The sequence below is a fragment of the Macroventuria anomochaeta genome (assembly GCF_010093625.1).
Source record: "Macroventuria anomochaeta strain CBS 525.71 unplaced genomic scaffold BU25scaffold_8, whole genome shotgun sequence".
NCBI classification, from domain to species: domain Eukaryota; kingdom Fungi; phylum Ascomycota; class Dothideomycetes; order Pleosporales; family Didymellaceae; genus Macroventuria; species Macroventuria anomochaeta.
Window position 1 is genome coordinate 209,370 of NW_022985369.1, and position 22,695 is coordinate 232,064.

General features: G+C 52.9%; 9 protein-coding genes across 9 annotated transcripts; 4 read left to right on the forward strand and 5 right to left on the reverse strand.

Annotated features, from left to right (window-relative positions):
* The first annotated feature begins 323 nt into the window (after positions 1 to 323).
* BU25DRAFT_261596 (uncharacterized protein) lies at positions 324 to 2,981 on the forward strand. Its single transcript, XM_033701732.1, has 2 exons — positions 324 to 1,950; positions 1,999 to 2,981. The coding sequence occupies exons 1-2, from the start codon at positions 491 to 493 to the stop codon at positions 2,828 to 2,830; spliced, it is 2,292 nt and encodes a 763-aa protein (XP_033564120.1). The 5' UTR covers positions 324 to 490; the 3' UTR covers positions 2,831 to 2,981.
* BU25DRAFT_261597 (uncharacterized protein) lies at positions 2,982 to 3,604 on the reverse strand. Its single transcript, XM_033701733.1, has one exon. The coding sequence runs from the start codon at positions 3,474 to 3,476 to the stop codon at positions 3,132 to 3,134; it is 345 nt and encodes a 114-aa protein (XP_033564121.1). The 5' UTR covers positions 3,477 to 3,604; the 3' UTR covers positions 2,982 to 3,131.
* A 161-nt stretch (positions 3,605 to 3,765) lies between these two features.
* On the forward strand, positions 3,766 to 5,410 carry BU25DRAFT_408531 (uncharacterized protein). Its single transcript, XM_033705842.1, has 4 exons — positions 3,766 to 4,006; positions 4,064 to 4,113; positions 4,166 to 4,298; positions 4,351 to 5,410. The coding sequence occupies exons 1-4, from the start codon at positions 3,815 to 3,817 to the stop codon at positions 5,014 to 5,016; spliced, it is 1,041 nt and encodes a 346-aa protein (XP_033564122.1). The 5' UTR covers positions 3,766 to 3,814; the 3' UTR covers positions 5,017 to 5,410.
* BU25DRAFT_261611 (uncharacterized protein) lies at positions 5,285 to 6,218 on the reverse strand. Its single transcript, XM_033701734.1, has one exon. It carries the CDS (start codon positions 6,056 to 6,058, stop codon positions 5,552 to 5,554), a length of 507 nt encoding a protein of 168 aa, XP_033564123.1. The 5' UTR covers positions 6,059 to 6,218; the 3' UTR covers positions 5,285 to 5,551.
* Positions 6,219 to 6,781: 563 nt separating this feature from the next.
* Positions 6,782 to 7,002, reverse strand: BU25DRAFT_456355 (uncharacterized protein; the record flags this gene model as incomplete). Its single annotated transcript, XM_033710019.1, has 2 exons — positions 6,782 to 6,858; positions 6,915 to 7,002. 2 exons carry the CDS (start codon positions 7,000 to 7,002, stop codon positions 6,782 to 6,784), a joined length of 165 nt encoding a protein of 54 aa, XP_033564124.1.
* A 1,738-nt stretch (positions 7,003 to 8,740) lies between these two features.
* BU25DRAFT_485025 (uncharacterized protein) lies at positions 8,741 to 10,863 on the forward strand (the record flags this gene model as incomplete). Its single annotated transcript, XM_033711219.1, has 3 exons — positions 8,741 to 9,408; positions 9,462 to 9,604; positions 9,653 to 10,863. The coding sequence occupies 3 exons, from the start codon at positions 8,741 to 8,743 to the stop codon at positions 10,861 to 10,863; spliced, it is 2,022 nt and encodes a 673-aa protein (XP_033564125.1).
* Positions 10,864 to 12,948: 2,085 nt separating this feature from the next.
* Positions 12,949 to 16,003, forward strand: BU25DRAFT_261676 (CP2 transcription factor family protein-like protein). The gene is made up of 5 exons (XM_033701735.1): positions 12,949 to 13,092; positions 13,191 to 13,227; positions 13,331 to 13,471; positions 13,620 to 15,514; positions 15,566 to 16,003. The coding sequence occupies exons 2-5, from the start codon at positions 13,214 to 13,216 to the stop codon at positions 15,943 to 15,945; spliced, it is 2,430 nt and encodes an 809-aa protein (XP_033564126.1). The 5' UTR covers positions 12,949 to 13,092; positions 13,191 to 13,213; the 3' UTR covers positions 15,946 to 16,003.
* Positions 16,004 to 16,372: 369 nt separating this feature from the next.
* Positions 16,373 to 17,021, reverse strand: BU25DRAFT_261678 (uncharacterized protein). The gene has a single exon (XM_033701736.1). It carries the CDS (start codon positions 16,864 to 16,866, stop codon positions 16,519 to 16,521), a length of 348 nt encoding a protein of 115 aa, XP_033564127.1. The 5' UTR covers positions 16,867 to 17,021; the 3' UTR covers positions 16,373 to 16,518.
* Positions 17,022 to 21,102: 4,081 nt separating this feature from the next.
* On the reverse strand, positions 21,103 to 22,538 carry BU25DRAFT_438352 (uncharacterized protein). Its single transcript, XM_033709057.1, has 2 exons — positions 22,339 to 22,538; positions 21,103 to 22,289 (listed from the first exon to the last, which is right to left on the reverse strand). The coding sequence occupies exons 1-2, from the start codon at positions 22,510 to 22,512 to the stop codon at positions 21,402 to 21,404; spliced, it is 1,062 nt and encodes a 353-aa protein (XP_033564128.1). The 5' UTR covers positions 22,513 to 22,538; the 3' UTR covers positions 21,103 to 21,401.
* Positions 22,539 to 22,695: the final 157 nt, after the last annotated feature.

The following is a 22,695-nucleotide window of genomic DNA, read 5'->3' on the forward strand; positions in this document are numbered from 1 at the left end:
CCGTCTGGCACAATTGAGATTGCTTGCAGAGCCTGCGCGCCCTTTGCCTCTCTCCGCTGCTGTATGTGCGCGCCTTCTACCCGCTTCTGTGTTGATCCATCCCCGGCCTCTCGCTATCCTCCCCACATCAGTTACTGACTCCGCTGAGGGTAGAAGCTGCGATATTCAATAACCCCCTGGGCTGTTTGCTCTATTCACGCCTGCGCCCGCCTGCGACCCACCTCCACCGGCGCCAACCGCACTCCATACCGCGTCCCCGCTTCAATTCACGGCACCGCAAGCCGCCGCAGCAAACACTACATGGTGCACGCGTGCAGGGTTGAGCAGTGAAAGCCTATGACGAGGATCCATAGGGGCGCCCATGTTACAACGAAGAAAGCAACGCATACGAGCCCCACCACCCACCTGAACACCCTCCCCCAGCGCCTCGCCCGCCTGTCTGCGCTTCGACCCCCGGGACCTTCTCTCCACGACGCCGCGATTCCCTTAGATGGCCGAGTATTCGGTCTACCAAAGGGGAGCCGGCCAAACATTCTATCCGCAACACGCAACAAACATTCGAAACCTCCCCAGCCGCGTGCGGTCACCCACCACCACCGCCCGCATTCCCTTTGGTAATCCCGACACCCCCTCTCCCTCGCGATCGCCCGGACGCCAGCAGTCCCCCCAGCAGTTCGGCATGTTCAACCAGCAACATGGTCACCAGGCCCAGCATGTTATGATGAACGGGCGCAACACCCACCAGAACTACGCGATGCAGATGAACCTGGCCGGCAAGACCTTCCCACACAACCAGAACCATCAGCACCATGGGCAGCACCACCAGCAACACCAAGACCACACTGGCGGCGCCCACGGCGGACAGTACAACCACCAGCACAACCTCTCGAGCGGCAACATGTCCAACGCGCAGCCCCACTTCGGTCAGGCTCACATGCAGAACGGCACACCGAACAGCGTTCACAGCGGGCTCAGCAAGCCGCCAAACGAGCATTGGGCAGAGCAGCTGCGACTCGCACAAACGGCGCGGGAAATGACACAGTCACACTCGCACGCCAGGATCCACCCCAGTGTGAGCAAGAGTGTTGTCGCAGGAACGGGTAGTGGCTTGTCAAAGGAGCCGGACAAAGAAGAACGCAATAGACCCGCGGTTGGAGGAGCGGCGGATGGAAAAGGCGACCACATCTGGACCATTTTGGACTTTGGTGGCCAGAATCTGAAAGTCATCACGCCTGCGCTGTTCAACCACTACACCTTCCTCACGAAACTCTACGTCAACTGCAACAAGCTCTCGTATATCCCACAGAGCATTGGACAACTACGGAACCTTACGCACCTGGATCTGTCCCTCAACAACCTGCAATATCTGCCCCCGGAGATTGGCATGCTCGTCAATCTGAAGCAGCTTCTCCTTTTCGACAACCATCTCGACAATCTTCCCTACGAACTTGGCTCTCTGTTCCAGTTGGAAATGCTCGGCATAGAAGGCAACCCGCTACCGGATGACCTGAAGCAAATAATCATGGAACAAGGAACAACAGAGCTTATCAAGCACTTCCGGGAGAACTCGCAAGGACCAGAAGCGCCGTCTGAGCGAGATTGGATTGTGCTCGACGAGATCCAGGATCCAGACCAGGAGACTGTTACCGCGTTGAGCTACAACATCCTTTGCGACAAGTACTGCACTCAAGCTCAGTATGGCTACACGCCTAGTGCTGCACTCTCGTGGGAGAACCGGAGGGAGACAATCTTGGGTGAACTGCGAGAACGCAATGCCGACATAGTATGTCTGCAGGAGATCGATCAGGACAGCTTCAACGAGTACTTCCGCGAAGGCCTGGCCCACAACGACTACAAGGGAGTATTCTGGCCCAAGTCTCGAGCGAGAACGATGGCAGATAGAGAAGCTAAGCTTGTCGATGGCTGTGCTATCTTCTACAAGAACAGCAAGTACGTTGCATCCGCTTATTACTACATCGCAGAAGCTGACATTTCCAGATACATCTTGTTGGACAAGCAGCTCGTCGACTTTGCTAATACTGCCATCAACCGACCGGATATGAAGGGAGAGCACGACATCTTCAACCGTGTCATGCCTCGTGACGATATTGGGGTTGTTGCTTTCCTAGAGAACCGCGCCACCGGCTCAAGGTTCATCGTTGGAAACGTCCACGTCTTCTGGAACCCAGCATTCACTGACGTCAAGCTCGTGCAAGTCGCTATCTTGCTGGAGGGAATCAAGAACTTTGCCAACCGATGGGCGAAGTTCCCTGCATGCAAAGACAAGGTCGTGTATCGCTTCACGAACGGCGACACTGAAGACGGCAAAGAACCAGATCCTACGCAAGAGCCTGGACCATCTAAGGAGTATTCGGACGGGACACAGATTCCGCTCATTCTGTGCGGTGATTTCAACTCCCTACCCACATCCGGTATCTACGATCTCATTACAACCGGTAGCATGTCCAATGTTCACGATGACCTCGGCAGCCGAAAGTACGGTAACTTCACCAGGGACGGTATCTCTCATCCCTTCAGTCTCAAGTCCAGTTACTCATCGATTGGAGAGCTGTCGTTCACGAACTATACTCCGTCGTTCGTGGGTGTTCTGGACTACATCTGGTACTCGACAAACACGCTGCAAGTTGTGGGACTGCTCGGCGACATTGACAAAAACTACCTGCAACGAGTACCTGGTTTCCCGAACTACCACTTTCCCAGTGATCACATCGCGCTGTATGCACAGTATATCGTCAAAGGTCGGAAAGAGGCGAAGAAGGTATCCGAAGTCGATTTTGGGCCAAGCTCAAACCGGGATCGGAGAAACTGAGCCAGGTTGGGAATCCTTCCAGCTCCGCATGCAGCTCGTGCGCCTTCTCGACTGCAATTCTCCGTGGCTGAGAAGCTTGTCATTAGGCGCATATGCGGAGTTGTATGTTGTTTTCAAGGCGTCCGTTTGCTCGGTGTTCGGTTTGCTCTTCTCACTGTCAAATCTTTATGGGTCTGTGATGGAAGTCTAGGGTTGTTTATTTGAGTCCAGTGCAGTTGGTTGGCGGTGTGAAGGTTCGACTTGGTAGACAGGAGTGCGCTCCTTTCATCTGCATTGGGAGGATGGGGAACTGCAGGGCGGGTTAGTACACGAATCTCACATCATGTCTGTTGTTCTGCGATGTCGCATCAACTGGTCTATTCATTCTTTGTTGGGATCTGATCTCTACGCTCTTTACTGTACAGCATGGAAGATCTGACCGGCTCGGTCGCAGGGACGGCAGCGAGATGGCAGTCAGTGTTTTCAACATCTTCAGTGTGTTCATCTTCTTCAGTGTGTTCAACATCTTCTTCAGTGTGTTCATCATCTTCTTCAGTGTGTTCAACATCTTCTTCAGTGTGTTCATCATCTTCTTCAGTGTGTTCATCATCTTCTTCAGTGTGTTCATCATCTTCTTCAGTGTGCTCTTCTTCTTGCCATGTATCATCTAGATAGCTTTCTAAAAGGCCAGTCCCCTCCTGCAAGGCTGGGTCGACAACGGCTCCGCTGTTCAAATGACGTTATTGCGATATGTGAAATGGCACACCAAGGCATTGGTCAGATTGCCGTCATCAGTGTCTGGGGTTGATAGACGCCAAGTGACGGAGTCCAGATGATCTGTGATTCAATGTTGAGGGTCCAATGCCGCTAGCACGTGTAGGGACTACCTCGTCATAACATCAACGTCCGCGCTCAACTCCACACCGACACGTACTCTGCGACTCCTATTGCTTGGACTCTTCCCATAACCCTCCATAATACACCTTCACCGCAGTCACACTCACAATGGCTGCCGCACCCACCCACGAGCTCAAGCTCGACCCCAAGTACGACCACTACGACTACCCCACTGTTGCCCCGGTTGCGCAGAACGGGCACCCCGGCCACACAACGCCTGAGCAAGATGCGCAGGTCTTCCAGCTGCGGACTCAGCTCGAGCAGGCTGGCTACACCAAGAACCTCGACACGTTGACGCTAGTATGCACATAACTATCTAAATGCGGGGGTGTTGGGCATCGGCTAAATTATTTGCAGTTGCGATTCCTCCGTGCACGCAAATTCAATGTCGAGCTGTCGAAGCAGATGTAAGCAGATATGGGTACTCTAAGCTAGGAGAAGGTGCTGACGCATGGGCAGGTTCATCGACAGCGAGAAGTGGCGGGCAACATATGCTGGCATCGGCGTTGAGGAGCTCGTCCGCACCTTCGACTACAAGGAGAAGGCGCAGGTGTTCGAGTACTACCCCCAGTACTACCACAAAACCGATAAGGTACGCTTCATGTCATCACCAGAGTCCGTACCATGCTAAGTATACTCTACAGGACGGCCGGCCAGTATACATCGAGCAGCTCGGCAAGGTCGATCTCACTGCCCTCGGCAAGATCACCAGCCAGGAGCGCATGGTGCAGAACCTTGTCTGCGAATATGAAAAGATGGCCGACCCTCGTCTGCCCGCCTGCTCGCGCAAGACCGGCCACCTCCTCGAGACCTCATGCTCTATCCTCGATCTGAAGGGCGTCGGTATCGCCAAGGCAACATCCGTCTACGGCTACCTGCAGGCCGTCTCCGCCATTTCCCAAAACTACTACCCCGAGCGCCTCGGCAAGATGTACGTCATCAACGCACCCTGGGGCTTCTCTGGTGTCTTCAGCGTCGTCAAGAAGTTCCTCGACCCCGTCACCAGCGCCAAGATCCACGTCCTGGGCTCCGGATACAAGTCAGAGCTGCTCGCACAGGTCCCGGCCGAGAACCTGCCCAAGGCTTTCGGTGGTAACTGCGACTGCCCCGGTGGCTGTGCGCTGAGTGATGCCGGCCCATGGCAGGACTCGCAGTGGGTCAAGGAGCCCAAGTGGGCGAAGAAGAGTGACGATGCTATTGACAACACTGCCCTGCCTCCTCCTACCACGGGTGGTGACGTTCCTACCACTGGCGCGCCTGTTGATGGTCTTGATGGAGCACCAGCTGGTGCCCCTCAACCGCACGCTTAGAAGCGTGCGTTGGGGACAAGTCGCCGCGAAGAGTAGGAGCGCGAAGTTGAGAGCGCGGAGCAGGCAGGAGCTACACAACAAAATCATAAAGAGCGGAGAGCGAGGCGTGCCAAGGGCAGCGTGATGCATGGCGTGTCAGGGCACACATCATCTCCAGCAGCAACACATACTGGATTTTTAGCCGGACTTGGTGCTTGTATTAGCAGTGAATATAGCGGCGGTGACTGTGGCAGTGACTGTGGCGGTTGCTATAGTGTGGCTACAGTGGTGGAGGCTGTGGTGCCACCTCCTGTAACTTTTGACGGGCATAGAAAAACATTGGGTGCCCAAATTTGGCTGGTGGAGTGGTATTAGAGCGGCATAGATGCAGGGCTTCCGTCTCCCTAGAATCCTGTTTGTTTCACTTTGAGACTGAATGTCTTTGTTCGGTGCTCACCTGCCCCAGATTTCACCCCACATGTCTTTGTGCCATGTCCACCACCCATGGCCACTGACGATTTGTCTTTGTCTCAGGTCTCCATGGCTATCAGATTCATCATTTCCTGCTCTGCCCTTGACGTCTTTTGATAACTGGAGTGGCGGCAGAGGAGAATGAGGGGGGTTTGGAGGGTGAGGGTTGGGGACATGGCTGTGAGTGTTGGGATATGATCGATGATGGTTTCTCCACCCGTATTCTCTCCCCAACAACTCCCACCTTCTCACCGCTCACCCTCATCCTCCAAATCATCCAGCAATTCTGCTCCACCATCCCCATCCTCCCCTGGGCCCTAGAGCACGTCTCAGAAGACTCCATCTCAGAGCACGCACCACTGTCCGAGTGGCGCGCCCTGAGTGAGAGAAGTGATGTCTGGATCCTCCGCCCCGCACCGTGCTCTACTCCTTTCCTATCCGCATTTGATGTGAATTCAGGGTGGCGGGAAGGCGCTGCGCCTCTCACTGCCGACGAAGCGAGGAGGCTGGGCGAGGATTTTTGGTCTTGCCCCGTTGTGTTGATGCGGTTTGGGACAAAATCTTGGGGGAGACGAGAAGCGTTAAAGAGCATAGAATGAGACTCAGAGTCTCTATCAGAGCAGAACAAAAGCGCAACCCAGATCGCGCTCCAAAGCCAGCGCAGCACACTAAACCCCGACTACCTGGTCGCGCACAGAACTTATCGCCCATTTCGTCACCACAGCTGAAAGACACGAAACAAACGAACTAACCGAACAGTTCGAAGATCTCTCACTGTATCGAGAAACCAACCCCTCCGACCGCTTCTCCAGCACGCTCAACTTCCTCACCCAAGCCGGCGCACAATTCGATCGCGCATCCCACACCACCCTCCTCGCGCACGTCACGCCCTTCTCCAACCCCACCAGCTCTTCACAATCCACATCGAAATTCCCATCCCCACGACCAAAACGTCCTCAGAAAGCTGTCGATCCGTTCTACGACCTCCGGACATACCTCGAGGCAAGTTACACGGGCAGCAGGAGGGATATGGTGCAGTTCATTGAGAGGTATGAGAGGGCTGGGGGGGGTGGGGGGGCTTGGCGAGGGAGGAGAAATTGTGCGCAATGTGAGTGCTGAGGAAGGGACACGGAGACAGGAAAAGAGGTAAACATGAGCGTTGATGCATTTGGGAGGGAAGAGTGAATGGACATCAGAGCTCACATTACGGGTGATCAACAGTTCTTGATGCATTTTAATGTGTATTCTGCGTCTCAGACGTCGCTAATGGGTATATTATTTAGACTTGTCGTGCCCTTCGTTGCTGCACAGGCGTCTAGCAGTTGACGTCTTCCATTACTCCGCCGCCCGAGCTCTTGACACACTTTCCATGGTTCTGGCGAACTTCGACATCTGGTTGTCGGTTAGCTATGCAGTTTTGGGATGGTCTTGCGGAAGGGCAGCTGTACCTTTGGCTGGTGCAGGCACGGCGACGGGTACTGCGATGGCGAAAGTGGCCATCGAAAGGACGGCAGCGATGACGGTAGTGAACTTCATGGTGGTTGAATGATTACAAGTAGGTACGATAGAAGCGGTAGCTTGCGAGAGTACAGAAGTTAAATCGTTTAGCGAGAAATGAGCGTATCGAGATATGAAGTGCTATATGAGACTTGAGGATTAAGTATAGACAGAGAAGATGTTTGGTGTGTCCTTTGAACCCTTCTATGGCAGCCATACACTCTTTGTACCTCGTCGAGGCCTGCATAGTCCACAAGGACCCAAGGCAATCTTGCCAGTCTTCTGCGTCGCAGTGATGTTGGCCTGAAACCGGAAGCACATCAATCCTGAGGATCTTGTTGCCGCATAAGGAACGCAGGCATCGATCCGGCGCTAGGCACATCAATCCTCGCTGCCAGGCGAAATACGGATTGGCGCATCTGGGGTACAGGGCGAGATCTGACGTGTGGAGTCGTGTCAAAAGTACTTGGAGTGTCTCAGGTGGGCTGTAGAAAGGTCGAGACGCGCGGTTGCTCAGCCTTGTTGGTGTTCGAGGGAGAGCATAGCAATTGGCGGTTGCGAAGTAACCCAGGCCACTGAGTGACAGACTTAACGACCCAGCTTATTCTTGGGATTCGTATTTGCTAAGATACTGCGGATTGCTCACATCTGCATACAACCCGGTGCCCGCTTGTCTTTCGTGTGGACTGTGATGTTGGATGGCGAGCTGCTGTCCTGAAACTCTACTCAAACACGATACATCGACGGTTGACGTCAGCGCACGTGACCATACGATCGCTGACCTACAGTGACGAAGCTGTTGAAGACGGGTACTAAGCTTCAATAATTCTTCATGGAATTGTCTTGGTCGTGAGTGAGTGGTTGACGAGTTGGACCACGGAACAATACTGCCACTAGTGCCGAGGTACGGTCAACTTTTCGTCAACGACCACACTTGCTCCGTATGTACAGGCCCAAGATACGATTCGCAGTAGAACGCTTCGGAGCTCGAGGTGTACGAAAAGTGCAGTATGTGTGACGGCTGATGAAGGTAAGTTGTTGTAGTGCACGGCCATCGTCGACGGATTCGGTTCGCAATTGCAAGCCATCTTCTCGAATTACACTGTAGTCAAGTTGCAGCCGGACCTCCAGCCGCAATGGAAGGTACAAGCCCCAATGACTGCGTGCTTGTTCTGTTTCTTCATTTGAGGCTGAGGGTCTGCTTGCTTGCAGTCGCCTAATATGTCCAAAAGCACCATTTTGTTAACACAGCATCCATGCGAAAACCTAGAGCTGCCCTTCTCAGTTGTTCTTCAATTCCTGTCAGTACTCAGAACTTTTTGATTCAGCAAAGACTGCATTCGCAGTGCTCCCATGGCGTAGGTGCTCAGCTCGAAGAGATGGCAAGCAGACAGGACGAGGCATCACTAGGGGCAAGACTGTAAAAGTTTGTACGTGCTCGAGATGGAATTGACGTGGACTTCAGTGCTGTGCCAATGCGGTAAGATACTGCCTGCACCTTTCCAGAATCGGCATCGGTAGAGTGAAAGTGACGAAGGCGCAAACGGGTCGTTTGGGTACTCGCGCCTCTCCGTTTGTGAGGGAAAGCGCACAGCACTTCACTTCTGGCAACTACAACACACGTCAACCCACAATGGATATCGGTCACTTCTACTCGCCTCCAACCGAACTGCATCGTCCGCAGCTAGAGTCGCAGACCAGCGCCAAACCGAAAGCCAAACCGAAAGCCAAACTGAAGGCTAAGACGACTGCCAAATCTGGTGACACATCCGGCGCCATGGTTGACAACAAAGGCTGGCGCAAAAAGATAGGAGGCAAACCGAAAGAACTGCCTCCCATGAAGACTGGATCTGATGAGACTGCTGCAGTACCGCTATCAGAGGTCGCCATCGAGTCGATTGACCGACGCCGGCATGGCTGGCGAAAGACGATAGCTGCCAGTCGGCCGGTGACTCCAATGACTCCAGCTCCGCCAACGCCGACTCAAGAAGATGTGGATGACACACGAAGCGAGCGGTCTGAAGCCTCAACGCCTCGTCGCGACTCGAAGCCAAAGCTCAATCGCTACACGTCCTTGTTCGCCACTCACAAAGAGGAAGCAGCTAGCCCTGTCTTTTCAGAGCCATGGAGTGCTGATGCCCCACCCACTCAGGAAGATCCTTGGTCCTACGTTGACCCTGTTGTCGCCATGGAGTCGATTCACTCACACATGTGTAAGAATTACATGGTACCAGTTCCTCTTGAATACAACAGCGGCCTTTTCCAGGTCTTTGACGATTATCGAAAGCTACGATCGCACAAAGAGCTCTTGGAGGCACGCGAACAAGAGGCGATTGAGCATTCACGCAAGGTGACAGCCCGGTGGCTTCAGTCTGAGGAACTCTATGAAGCCGAGATACGTCGTCTCGAGTTGCTAATTGCACGTGGTACCACCGGTATGACTGGGTAAGCTGCCCTCTGCACTTCCAATATTTTCCCTGTTAACAGAATGCTTGTAGGCTCATGAAAGCGCGTCAAGGGACTGTGGTAGACCGTAAACGTCAACATCGAAGGACCATTTCGACGGACCGCGTTCTTCCTCGATACCAGCACATGTCTCCAGTAGAGGTAGACGAAGAGATCAGAGCAAAGAGCCAACAAAGTTTGCGTTCATCTCAGCCAATTTGCATCCAAGCTAACAGCGTAAAAGTTCTTCTGCATCGACCGACCTCGCCTTCAGGAAAGATGACTGCTCTATCTCGACAGCTCACAAGTGCAGGACTGCCAGATCTTCCAATAGGGACTCCTCCCAGCACAAATCGCGAGTCCACCTTGTCTCGAAAGGTAAAGAGCGAGCTCAATTTGATGGGCCTACGTCATGCGGACGCCTTGCAGTCTCTCTCGAACGCAGTCACGCCTGATCCTTTGAGCACTACGGAACATGTCCCGGAAGAGGCCAACCCAGAACATGGCCTGTTGGTAAAGGATCCCATTGAATGCGATGCATTTATTGCTCTTAAGGAGCTGGGTGCCCTTGTTGCACGTCGCAAAGGACTGGACGTTTCAAGTTTCGTCAATGGGTTACTGGCATTGCTCACATCGGGACAAGCTGCGAAGACAGTCATTGAGCCCAATGCGAACGAAGACAAAATGCAGAGTCCCGCGGCTGAGAAAGATAGAAAAGTGGTGCCTGCTGACGACGTAACACCTAGACCACCATTTCGAAAGCCTCGGCCTCATTCATACCAAGAACTTGACCAGAAGCGTCGACGTCACTTCTCCTTCGAACCTGGAGATGATCAAATGCGAGAACTCGAAGCCGATCTCAAATCATATGATTCACTTTCGCAAACCGACTCGACTGATTCCGAATCATCGTCCTCGTCAGCCTTTCGTCTGTTTGACGACGGCTTGCAAACAGGCGACGACGACTCGATACCTCTGCTTTCTTCATTGGGTGCAGACTTCCCAAAGCCATCCATGATCCCAAGCCCCGTGCAAACGGTGGGGCGAATGCGCCGAGAGAACTCTATGTCGAGTCTACAGTCTGTATTCGTCAAGAATATTCGGGATGATCGTCACAATTCTCGTACCAGTGTCCAGACAGCGTTCCGCGAGGCAGCAAGTGCCAATGCATCGATCAAGTCGAAAAGTAGGAGCAGCTCAAATCACAACCTGCGCGCGGCAGAGTCACCGCTAGGCTCGAAGGAACGATTGAATAGTCTTGCAAATCGACACAGCACCGCTGCTCTCGCTGCTGCACGAGCAGCCGAAGCCAGGAGCAGCAACCTCTCTAGGAGCAACACACGACTGTCTACGGCTACATCCTCCTCTCGCACCCGACAAACTGCAGGGCAGGAAAGGTCCGAAAACAATGATCCCAAAATGTGCAACAATGCCAGTAAGGGAGACGCTGAATAACACCGAGTTCCAACGTAGCTTCCTGTCCAAGCATCAGGATGTATTGACATGCATGGCTCCTACTACTCGATCGATTAGGCGCTTACGCTCCCATGAACGCTTTGACGTATACGTGGAGTCTTCTCGAAGTCAGCATCGCGCTTTGCATCATGTTACAGCGTACGGCCAGCACCGTCAAGCAACATGCTCAGTAGACACAACATGTGTCCAGACAAATCGAGTGCTTGGCTGCACTCAGACTCATCCGCACTCTTTACATACTACTTCCCCATAATCATCTTGTTTTCTTCCTCTCCACGTTCTCCATAGCTAATTTCTCTACACCCTTGCAGTTATTACGAGGGTTAATCATAACTGGCTAGGACCTGGCTTCCGGAAGCGACATCCACTCACGCTCACGTTCATTTGCTTTGACCCAAGATTGCAGTCAAGTCCGCAATCCAATAAAATTCTAGTCGCCTTTACAATGCAGACTGAACATGCGGTTCAAGGCGTCATGGCTGCTCAGCCAGCAGTGATTACGACGCTGCTACTACTTATCAGCTTCTATGACATTCGGGCGTCCATGGAACGAGTGATTCTGACGAAAGTAACACGGAAGATCATCTCATCGTCTCATTGTGGCTAATGCGTTCTTCAGGAGTTACCACGAGATACGCTACTGCGACTCAGAGAGTACCATACCCTAGCATTTCGATGAACTCATACATAGTATCTAGCCTCTTATGGCAACTTTCATTTGAGTTGCTACTGCAGGAGTACGCGTCTTCTCTTTCGGGGCAGCAAATCATACATGAGTCGATGAATTCATTGTGCAGTTCAGCGCCACTGTGGCGACAGAGCTGTGGCGGTGCTCAGCCGTTGTTGCACAGACCCTGGATGCACTGTCAATCATAACCGTCCTGAGCGTTTGAAATCGCGTGATGATGTGCAACGGATGTCAGCCGCCAATCACAGTCTCCCGATCTCGCTTTGGTATCTTTTTGATCGCCACACTTCTACACAGCGAGTTCCACAAATCGTGTTCGCCGAATGACTTTACCATCAGCCTTGCCATTGGGCACGACCAAACCCCGCAACACATGCAACATTTCAGGAAGACGGCCGGTGTAACTGAAGTCAGTACAGATCAGTAGTGGTGTTACAGTCGTTTTCTGTTCTTTCATCACCGACGCACAAACATTGTGACGATGACGAGAATCTTCGATCGGTGTCGAAGCAAACCAGTGGTTGCTCATTTCGGGAAAGCGTCCGCTAACGACTCCTTAATCTCGGCTTGACAGGTACCAGAAATAAGATTTAACGCAGACTAAGCGGGGAACGGGCGAGTTGAGAGCCTCCAAGCGATACGACGCCAACGGCTGCTTATGGGATTGGTCCGGGAAACTGATCTTTGCAAACGGACAGCGGGGTGCGTTGGGTCGAGCATCCGGTATTCATACGCAGGGGAAAAAGCTCCGAAGGCATGATTGAAAGGTCGGAGAGCTAGGGTGGTCCAGCTCTATGGGGCGGCGGCAGAGAGGTCTGCCGCGTGGAGACTGCAGTTGACAAGGGCAGCATGGCCCTTTCCGGACGCAAATTTCCAGTATCGGATCGGCAGATGTCATCGCGCATAACAGCGCCAACACACACCGTAGGCGCTGTGATGTTTTCCAGCGTCCAACGGGGCCTAGTGCGAGTGGAGATGGACTCATCAAGAGGGAAAATTACGGACACGCGGGATGTGTCAGTGTTGGACGAGCCACACAAGCCTCGCACGAACACTGGTGTGGCAGTTGAGGTGGATTCGAGAAACAACGGGCTGGGTCCAAACATCCTTGGGCAGATTTGCGGTCGCAGTGCGGGATGGCGACAGGTGCAGCGACAATCGCACCCGTTTGGGCCTCGCAGGACTTCTGGACGCTCGCGGGAGCCGTAGGGCAGTGGCTGTGCAAGACGGCTACCGGGAGATCAGTCGCAAGACGGCTGCGCAAGACGAGCCACAGACAGCAGGCCACTTGAAGGATGCGCAAAATCACACGCTGGAGCAGCCAGGGAGCCTAGTAGGCCAGCTTAGCCAGACTCTAGACTCTCACCCCACTGCAGCCGCTTGCACTGACGTTCCCAAATGCCACGCGCGGCCCTCGCAGCGATTCCGTCAGGCAGCTCGTTCGCTAACTTGATAAAAGACGCCTAACCTGTCGTCGCATGCGCCAACCCGAGCCACAGTTGACACTAGCCTTGACTGCTGTGAGAGCTGCTCCGTTTCATCAACCCAAGGTCCACATCAGGGCTCCCCAACCTCCGACCTTCAACTTCACCTCTCGATGCTCACAGACGATCAACAGCGTCTGCCTTGAGCTTCTCCGCGATGTTTCGCAACCGGTGAGTCCCCTTGTTTGTTGATGGTGCTGCTACGGAGCAGCGTGCTGTGATGTTCGCGCGTCGCGTTCGGGACCCGGAAAGGTCGTGGCTAACCAGCGGTCAGATCCTCACAAGCAAAGCCGAACGAAGAGCTGCTAGAGAACTTCAAAGCGACCTTCCCTCACCTCGCCCAACGGTCGCATTCGATTGCAGGCCCGCCAGGGCACACTCTCACCGATGCGCTCGACGTAGCACATCCCGCCCGGTAGGTACCTCTCTTGCAGCCCTGTATTTGTTGATGCGCGCCCGCAACGCGCCAGCGGTAGTGCGCCATGTTTCTGTCTCTGCGCCCACGCGGCCATTGTCCACGAGCAGCCCCTCACGAACCACGTTGCTAACGAGCTGTCAACCAGACATGGCGACGCCGAAGACATCAAGGACCAGGATCCCACGCCGCGGGGAAACAACGAGCCATGGAGGTTCACGCCTTCTCTCCTCGACCCCAACAGCTTTGCATTCACCGCCTTCGCAAACCAGCCTCCTGGCTACTACACGCCTACGCCGGGCGGCACCAATACGCTGTACCACAGTCAGGCCGGCGACTTGCACACGCCCGGCTTCAGCTTTGGTCTAGGCACACCCCTCTCCCTCCCCACCTCTGAAGGCGCCGTCCACGCTGGCCAGACTGCGCCCAACCCACATCTCCAGGGCTTCAATCCTCATGCTCTGGGTACCCACCACCATTTCCAGAATGTCAACCCATTCGGCATTCAGCCCCAGCACCCTCAATCATTTGCGCCGCACCAGTTCACGCACCAGCCATCTGCGTTTGATCATGCACCTCTCCCCCAGGCGCACGAGGACTCTCCCATGGAGAACGTCATCCCAGAAGTCGAGATGCAATCCCCTCTTATTGGCTTCGCTCCCCAGCCCTACGAAAACAACCTACCAGGCGCAGTGGCCCCGGCAACTCAACCAAACCAGAACTTCCGTTACCACGTTACCCTGAATGCGCCCACTGCGATGATAAAGCAGTCAGATGAAGTTCCTGTGACCTATCTCAACAAGGGTCAGGCATACTCTGTCTCGCTAGTTGATACCGCAGCACCCAGCCAGGCACCACCGTCTACCCTCAAGTACCGGACTTTCATCCGAATCTCATTCGAAGACGAGCAGCAGCGACAACGCCCCGCTTCTTGCTGGCAGCTCTGGAAAGAAGGACGCGGTACAAACGAGGCACATCAACGGGGTGGCCGTCTCCAGGCGGTCGAATTCGTGGATCCAAGCCAAGTCGGCGGCGGTGAAGTCCAAGGACGGCCAAGAGTTGAGCTCGAATCGTCTTCTTTCGATGGTTTTGCTGTAACATGGACACCCGCACCCAACGCTGCAGCCGAGTGTTCCTTGGCAGTTCGCTTCAACTTTCTCTCTACCGACTTTAGCCACTCCAAGGGCGTTAAGGGTATTCCAGTTCGCCTATGCGCCAAAACCGAGCTACTTTCAGAGGTCACTGGATCGCCCTCAGAAACGCTCGCCGCTGAGCTTTGTTACTGCAAAGTCAAGCTTTTCCGCGACCATGGCGCAGAGCGCAAATTGTCGAATGATGTTGCACATGTCAAGAAGACTATTGACAAGTTGAAGCAGCAAATTGCGCAGGTTGAGTCTGGCATGAAGGACTTTGGAAAGCGCAAACGCAGTGGAGACGACAAAAGCAGCAGCTCCAGGCCTGGTAAGCTCCAGAAGCACAAGAGGACGTGGTCGATGTCTTCTGCAAGTGACAACCAGGGAGCTCGCCCAGCAGCTGAAGAAGACCTGCACATCAAGCTGGCATCTCTTCAGGACATGTTCAGTTCCACACGCCCCGTGAGCGTTTTGTACCTGAAGGGCGAGGAACAAGACGACCCGGATCTTCATCCAGTCCAGCTCTCCTCCAATCCACAAGAACTGTCCAAGATCGATACGAACGTGGACTCACAGATGTGGGAAGGCCAAAGCTCTCAGACAGGCAACTCGTCCATGGTATCACCTACACCGAGCTCGCAATCTCTGCACTCCGAGAAACGCAGGGCCTCTTCATTCCAACGTCCCGGTCCCTACGGACCGCCATCGCGCATGACCTCAGGCGAGTGGAGAAGCCTCCCCCAGACTGCCACAGGTGATCTGAAGGGAATGGTCGCAATGCATGGCGGCTCCGATGTACCCACTAAAGTCCAGAGGCCGTACTCCGATGACCATGCCCTCTCTGGTTGGATCGAGGCTCTGGGTGTTGACCAGACCTATCAGCCACCACCCGAGCCTATGCTAAAGCCAGGTATGTCATCCAATACATCAATATGTCTCGTTTCACTAACATTGTGTGCAGTTGCGTGCTTCTTCGTGCAACCAAGAATTGCTGGCAAGCAGCCGGACGACAACTATTTCCGCGCTGTCTATGTAATAGAACGCTCCCTCAAAGCGCTCGTAAGCAGCATCGCTATGAAAATCAACATCGAGCCCACCAAAGTTACTCGTACCATCCGGGTTAACCAGAAGGGCCTGCGCATCTTAATGGACGACGATGCGGTCAACGCCATACCTGAACAACAAGATATGGCTGCTGAATTTCACGAGATCGGTACGCCTCCCATTCAACCAACGAAGCGAGAATGGGATGCTGGTCCCACCGACATCCAGGTTGACGGCGATATATCAGTAGTCGAAGCTGTGCATTCGACTGGCTACGAGCTTCGGCTTCTTTTCTAAACGCCCAACCGGCAGTCCTCGAGATTTCCACCACTTTCTCTCAACCATTAGACTCATGACCCATCCAGACTTATGATTTTGTACTATTCGTACATCCACGGCGACTTATCCTCGCCCTATAGGGGGCTGATTGTGTTGATATGTGTCACTTGATACAGTATCATACTTGCCGGTGTTGAGAGGTTCTGGAGATACCATTCGTTCTTTTGTGAACGAAATACCTTTCTTTTGTTGATATACCTTGCTTTTTCTTCTTCTTTCGGTTCGACAACGATACCCATATACCATTTTACCTTTCCAGCGGCTTCAGATTGCTAAGCAACAATTGAGTGCGAAGGGATTGCAGGATGCGACGACGGTACATACACATGCGCTAGGCGGCGCAGCAGTGAAGCAGTAATTGTCTTGAGATACAAAGAGAGTGCGTCCTCGCATTCTGGCGAGGATGACGAGGCCCCTCCTTCAGACGAATTCAAATCATTACACTCTTATAACGCGCTTCAACACTTCAGCTCATTCACCTCTTCACAACTCAGACCAAGAGACTCATCGACCGATGTCCGACGAGGTTCACTAATCATCAGTACAGAGTACAGACACCCAGGCTCTCAGCTTGACTCCACGTGCTGTCACAGCTACCACACCGGGAGATTCCGCGGCACTTTTGAAGGGCCCCTTTCTCCCTTTGGAGCAAAAAGCAAGTTCGCTACCACGCGGCAGCTCGCTACCATCGTACAACCTGCCCAATCTTTCAGCTCTGGACACCACACAGCTCAAGCCAAGACGCCCAGCGTCCTCCGGCTGTACCAATTTGTAGTGCTCTTTTTGTCTAAAATCAGTCACTGCTGCACTGCTATTGGCCAATGGATTAGTTACAAAGAAGCCTACACAACTTCGCAATGTCAGAACAATCGTTGACATAACGATCGACCAAGCAACCGCCAATTCATTTGGTCCTCAACCACATCACATAGTTCGACACCGACTTCCGCACCTCGACGTTTAGCGTTGACCGCTATCACCAGCTCGCGTGGGATCCCTTGACAAGCGAAATTGTGGTGGCTGCTGGGCAGGTCTAGCCGATTGCTGATCACGCACCCTTCCGGGGTCTTGTGTAGTGTCCGAAGCTTGATGTCACAGCGCATGACTTTGTTACCCAATCACAACATCGCTACACCACGACGTTGAAGTGAACCAAAGAGGATGCGCTGGCATTTCTGAATACCCTCGAATGGGAACGAGGCGGACATGTGTTTCAAGTGAGGGGTTTTGTCCTCGTGCTCAGACTATCAGTCGCCGTCCCTGCAGCCTGCGTATTCCCAACTCGAAACATGTACACGTCCTTGCCAATTCAGTAACCCACTACAAAGATGACTCGGTATACTTTGACAGGAGGTCGTCAGAATATCGAGTCGCAATAACTGCAGAAATGATACGACGATGGCAAATGAGGCGCCAGAGGAGAGTCCACAGTCGTAACTAAGGCTCTTCACTGGTGTTGGACGGCTCTGAAACGAGTCATTATCTACAGCGAACAATCGCAGGCCACCACGCCTTTCCGCGGAATACCATTATGCACGTATCTGGCGTTCACGCTTCGAAGCGTTCCTAAGACTCATTCGGATTCCGCCTTGCGCCAAAGGATCATTCGCCACTGATGCAAGAACCATCGTGGACTCCGATGCCCTGAGACCCTGCATACAGCGTAGTGGATTGCATATCTCTCGTTTCCCAAACAGTTCAACATACAGGCGACGCGTAACACCTTGTTCACCGACAGCCTATTTGGTCAAAGGGTCTTGGGCTGTTCATCAATCAGATACCGCGGTTCTTCATGTTGTTCTAATCTTAGCATGGCCATGTGTAGCCAAGATGCGGAGTGACTGCCACAGCATACAAGATCAATCCAATCACCAAAAGTCGATCTACAAAGATCGACAATTTATGCACTACAAAGAACCGCATTAGACATCAAGCCACAAGATGTGGCAAGGGCGCACGTGTAACTTCTTGCGTATTGCCACAGCGGCTCGGATACCTCTTTGCTCAGTCGATCTGATGTAAGGTTTCCAGAAGTCGCAATCACTGACACATCTGCAGAGCCTGGTTGTGTCTCCACGGAGTAGATCGTCTCTGCAGAGTTTGTTGAAGTACCAGACTGTCGCCACAGTAGTGTGGCATAAGCGTCGAAAGTCGAAAGCACATGTCAAAACCAAACAAGAACTCGTAGCACAGCCACAAGCACTACGTACTCTAGTTTGGCAACATTGTCGGTAGACGCGAACACAAGCGAAGGCTAAACCATCCAATCTATCAACTAGATCCCGTTACTGTCACACAACGAGGCCACCGCTGAAGCCACACCACAGCTCTTAAGTGCGGGGCACGCTCGAGGCGCGAACAAGCTCGCAGGCCGCACCTCTGTCGATCCTCGATACGACGAAGAACGACCGGACTTGGACGTTGTCGAACATTGCTGGACGTTGCGACCTGCCGTTTGCCTGTCGGTCACATCTCCGTCCCGTGTGGCAGGCCACGAGATGAGACGGATGACGTGCGCAAGTGGTGGAAATGATGTGGCTGCAGCCTTGAGTCGTCGAGTGAAGCTGCGCGGAGCGTACCGACAACAGTGCTTTTGGGAAGAGTGTCTCACCTTTTGGGCGAAATTGGGAAGGATGAGAGCACGGAACGTCTCTTGTGATGCAGCCCTGAGGTCTCGGATTCGGGTCACGCTTGTGGCTTTGGGGCTTGCAGTTCGGTAAGGAGAGTCGTTCAGGTAGAGCCTGAGAAGCAGCTTTCGAGCCGCATCGATGCTTTTCGGTTATAGTTTTTAGATCGCACTCGATATCCGCACCCTGAAGTCAATAATGCGGGGAGTATCGATAATAACGATGCTGGCATTCCTTCAGACATGGTCTCCAGAACGGGACGGACCCATGTCTCCGTCTCCGACCCTTCCGACTTGCGACTTGGTCCTTATCAGATCCTCCTCCTAGAATGGCAAACTCCGTCGCAAGAGGACATTGGAAAGACCCGCAGCGTATTGTGATTTCAAACGGCAAACGCGACAAACGACCTTTGCTGTTGACCGCTCTTTACGCGAACTGTGGTAACACGAGCAAAAGTCATCATAATGATTCACCATCCCTCGATGTGGAATCTACCGAATCCTATGTGACTTCATGATCGACGAGGGTGCATGGAGAATCTTCTGATCAATAAAAGAGTTTCAAGTGAGCACGTGCGAGCGATCTCATCATCACTGAGTAAATCGAAAGGACAACTTCTAACCTTGATACCACCGGCTCTTTCCGTCAAACTACTTCCTTCCTTTCGCATTCCCGTCCTTCTCAATTTGGTAATATGACATTTCGCTTCTCGTTCTTGCAGACGCAGCATAGCGAATAAGAGATCATAGCATGGGGTTCATTCGCATGCGCGCGTCAGCGGGGCGTGGAAGACTGCCGGTTGGGCGCGTGTCAGAAGCGTACCTGCTGGAGCCACGTTGATGCGCTGCACGTCTCCAGGGTAATAGCAAGGTTGTTCCTAAATTGTGGATACATTACTCGCGCAACCTTGCTTTTTCTTAAGATAGTCTTTCTGCATGAGCAAAGCTCATCGACACCGATCGTGAGCGAGATTGTAGGAGTGGTGAATATCACATAGGTTGGTGAGTGCGAGTCAGGAGGTGGGTGCAGCATAGGAAGGGGAGGACAGGGGACGAAGCCTTTTCGCAGCCCGAGATCCGTGGCCCACGGAAGTAAGCTGCAAGACAAGCCGTGCTCGGTGCAGCTCTACCCGATGTAGATCCCTCCCTCAGAATATCATACGATCCCGTCGCTTGGAATGGTGATCAGGCCTCCACGTCTAAGGATGCGACTGTGGAGTAGGTACGGAGATGGAGGCTCCGTGGTCCGTAGCAGTGCGTGGAGAGCGATAGCGAGGTTTGCGAGGCTTGCTTCAAAAAGAGAGTATCTGGAGGGACAAGTGCACGATCCAGGATTCTAGTAGAAAAGGTAGCAGACTGTCTATCAACTGGCAATGAAAGCCAGATACAAGTCTAGTATTCTTGAAGTTGTAAGAGGTACCCAGTACTGATTTGCAGACCATCTAAAAGCCAAGGAAGCCTCTGTAGACAACGATAAGTTCTGCAGTCGCTGTATAGCATTTGCTAAATCCTTAAAGGCTCCTGGGAATGATGTGAGGAGGTCGTCTCGATGATGTTGTAGCTGGTATTTTCTGCAACATGAGAGATTGTGAGATCCTGTATCTTTGTTTCTTTGTAATGCGGTAGATAGAAGAAAGGATGTACAGAACGATTGAACAAGCGCACAACTACAAAGTGTATCTCCAAACTCTTTTTGAGTTCCAGGAATGCGGAGCATTGTATCCATCCGTCGCCTGGTCAAACGGTAGCTCTGCATCTCGTATACCTCATGAGAGTTCAATTGACAACCTCTATGGGATTTGACCAAGGGCCTTCTCTCACAAATACTGTGACTCATCAGACTATGTTGCATGGCAAGTTCTTGTCTAGCCGGACCGTATCGGCAGTCAAGGATCCTTGTGTTCACAAACTTCTCAGCGCAAGACCGCCGTCGGCTTGACCGACATTAACTTTGTTGTGCGTAGACTTGGCCAGGTCATCCCGATAACCGCAGCAGGCCTTCGAGGTGAAAAGCCTCTAGTTGATGAGATGACAGAGATAAAGGTAGTTGGCAAGATAAACCCGTAATTTCGAGAAATGCAGAAAATGAGGTGGCTCTTGGTACATCAGGCCTTGGAGGTTTAGCCTCTATGAAGATTCAGCCGAGTGGGTCGTGTACTTGGGTCGTGTAAGCAGTTGAAGAACCTTGTAGTCGCGAGCTGCTGAACGTAAACCGGCCGCGTGCTTGATGGAGATGTAATGTTCTGCATGGAAGTTTAGCCAGGTCGTACTCATCACCGCAGCAGGTCTCCATGGTGAAAAGCATCTAGTTGATAGAACAGTGTAAATAAGGAAAGTCGGCAAGATAGACACGTGACTTTGGGAAGAGGATTGGCTTTGATAACTGGGCACCATGGACATGGTGAAGACACTTCTGTCGTCTTGGCGAGAATGGTCTGTGACCTTGTAGCGGAGTGTACAGAGTTGCTATATTCATTGTGGTAAACCGACTTCGTTTGGTCTCGAGACCCTGACACTACTGATGACCGAGGCATATCTTGTCGTGATCTGATGTGATATCTCTAGGTCCAGCTGATCGCCGCATTCACTGTGTGGGCATGCATGGCAGCTTGACGGCCAACAACATAGCAAAAGCGCTACTTCAAGACGAAACTTCACTGGCAATGTGCAGCCCACTCGACTATCTCAAATGAAGTCCTCGATCCAATTCGCGGAAGACGGTAGAGATCAACTTTTCTGGTGTCGTTGCAATAATCGTTGTTTCTGTACTTGCGTGGTGGACTGGACCTTAGTCGTCCAGCTCCCTCCCAAAGTCGATCAGTCGCAGCTTTTTCGCATCCTTGGGGTGAAACTGTGCTATCTTCGCTCTGACCAAGAATCGTGTCGCTGCCGAGTCCCGGTCGAGCTGGTAGTACGCCTTCCCTCCTCCAGGGCCGATCAAAGTTGCAAACAAATTTTCAATCAATTGCCGCATTTCCGCATCGGCTGCCTCGGCTTCTGTAGGCGGCTCCTCATCTTCTTCGATGGGAGCCTTGTTTCCCCAAATCTGATCGATCCTACGTTGGCGTGTTTTGTCTGATACAGTCTTCTTAGTTGATTTGGCTCTTCCTTGCTTGGTGAAGCCCGCTGCAAGGGTGTCGTCTTCCACATTCAACATTTCACCGACGACTGGACCTCCTAGCTCTTCGGCTGCAATCATTGCTGCCAGATAATCGTTGATGAAGTCGTTCATGGCTTCTCCAAGTGCTTGTGTTGCTGCATCGTAGCCGTCCTTCTGTGCACGCTTGGCTGTGATCAACTCGCGAGCAAGCTGCGCCGGAGTCTTCTGTGAGCGATCTTCCTGCTGTACACGCAGTCTTTCGATCCGGTTCTCCATGGCTTGCGTAAGAAGGTTCGCATCGTTTAGGTTCGCTTCCTCGCGGCGTAATATTGCGTCTGTGTTAGCAATCTTGCTTTGCGTGCTGGAGATCGCCACCTTGGTGCCTTGAACATTTTGGTTAAGGGTACGCGCTGCCAAAAGCGCTGGAAGTACAGAGCCCTCCTCTGGGAGGAATGGTGCAATGGGTGTAAGGCGCTTGTACGCGTCTTTGACAGCAAGTAGCTGTCGCAGCTTTTGGCGTGGATCTGCAGAGGCGTAGGCTGCAGACTCAATGTCGACATTTGACTGTGCTTGCAACTACGCAAGATGTAAATATAAGTTCTTCTATGACGTTGATTTTGCGTACCGTCTCCAATACAGCTTGTTGTTCCTTGACGCGTGCCTGCAATTCTCTCACAGTTTGGGCCAACCGCGTCTCGGTGTTAGACGCGTCAAGCTCCATCGGATCATCACGCAGCTCATGTGCATCCTTGGAGTATGCCCGTATCTTTTCGATGGCTCTGTCCTGTTGTTGCGCCATATCGTACCGTCTTCCCGGCTGCGGTGTGTCGGTGTTGATGCGCCCTTTCCGTATTGCAAGCGACGATGACAAACTAGGCAACGCCGCTTCTCTCACCACACAACAATGTGCTTCACTACAACCCCTCACCTGGTTCACTGTTCTCGCAAGTTCTCTGTGTGAAGGTGCTGCGCAGTGAACGGT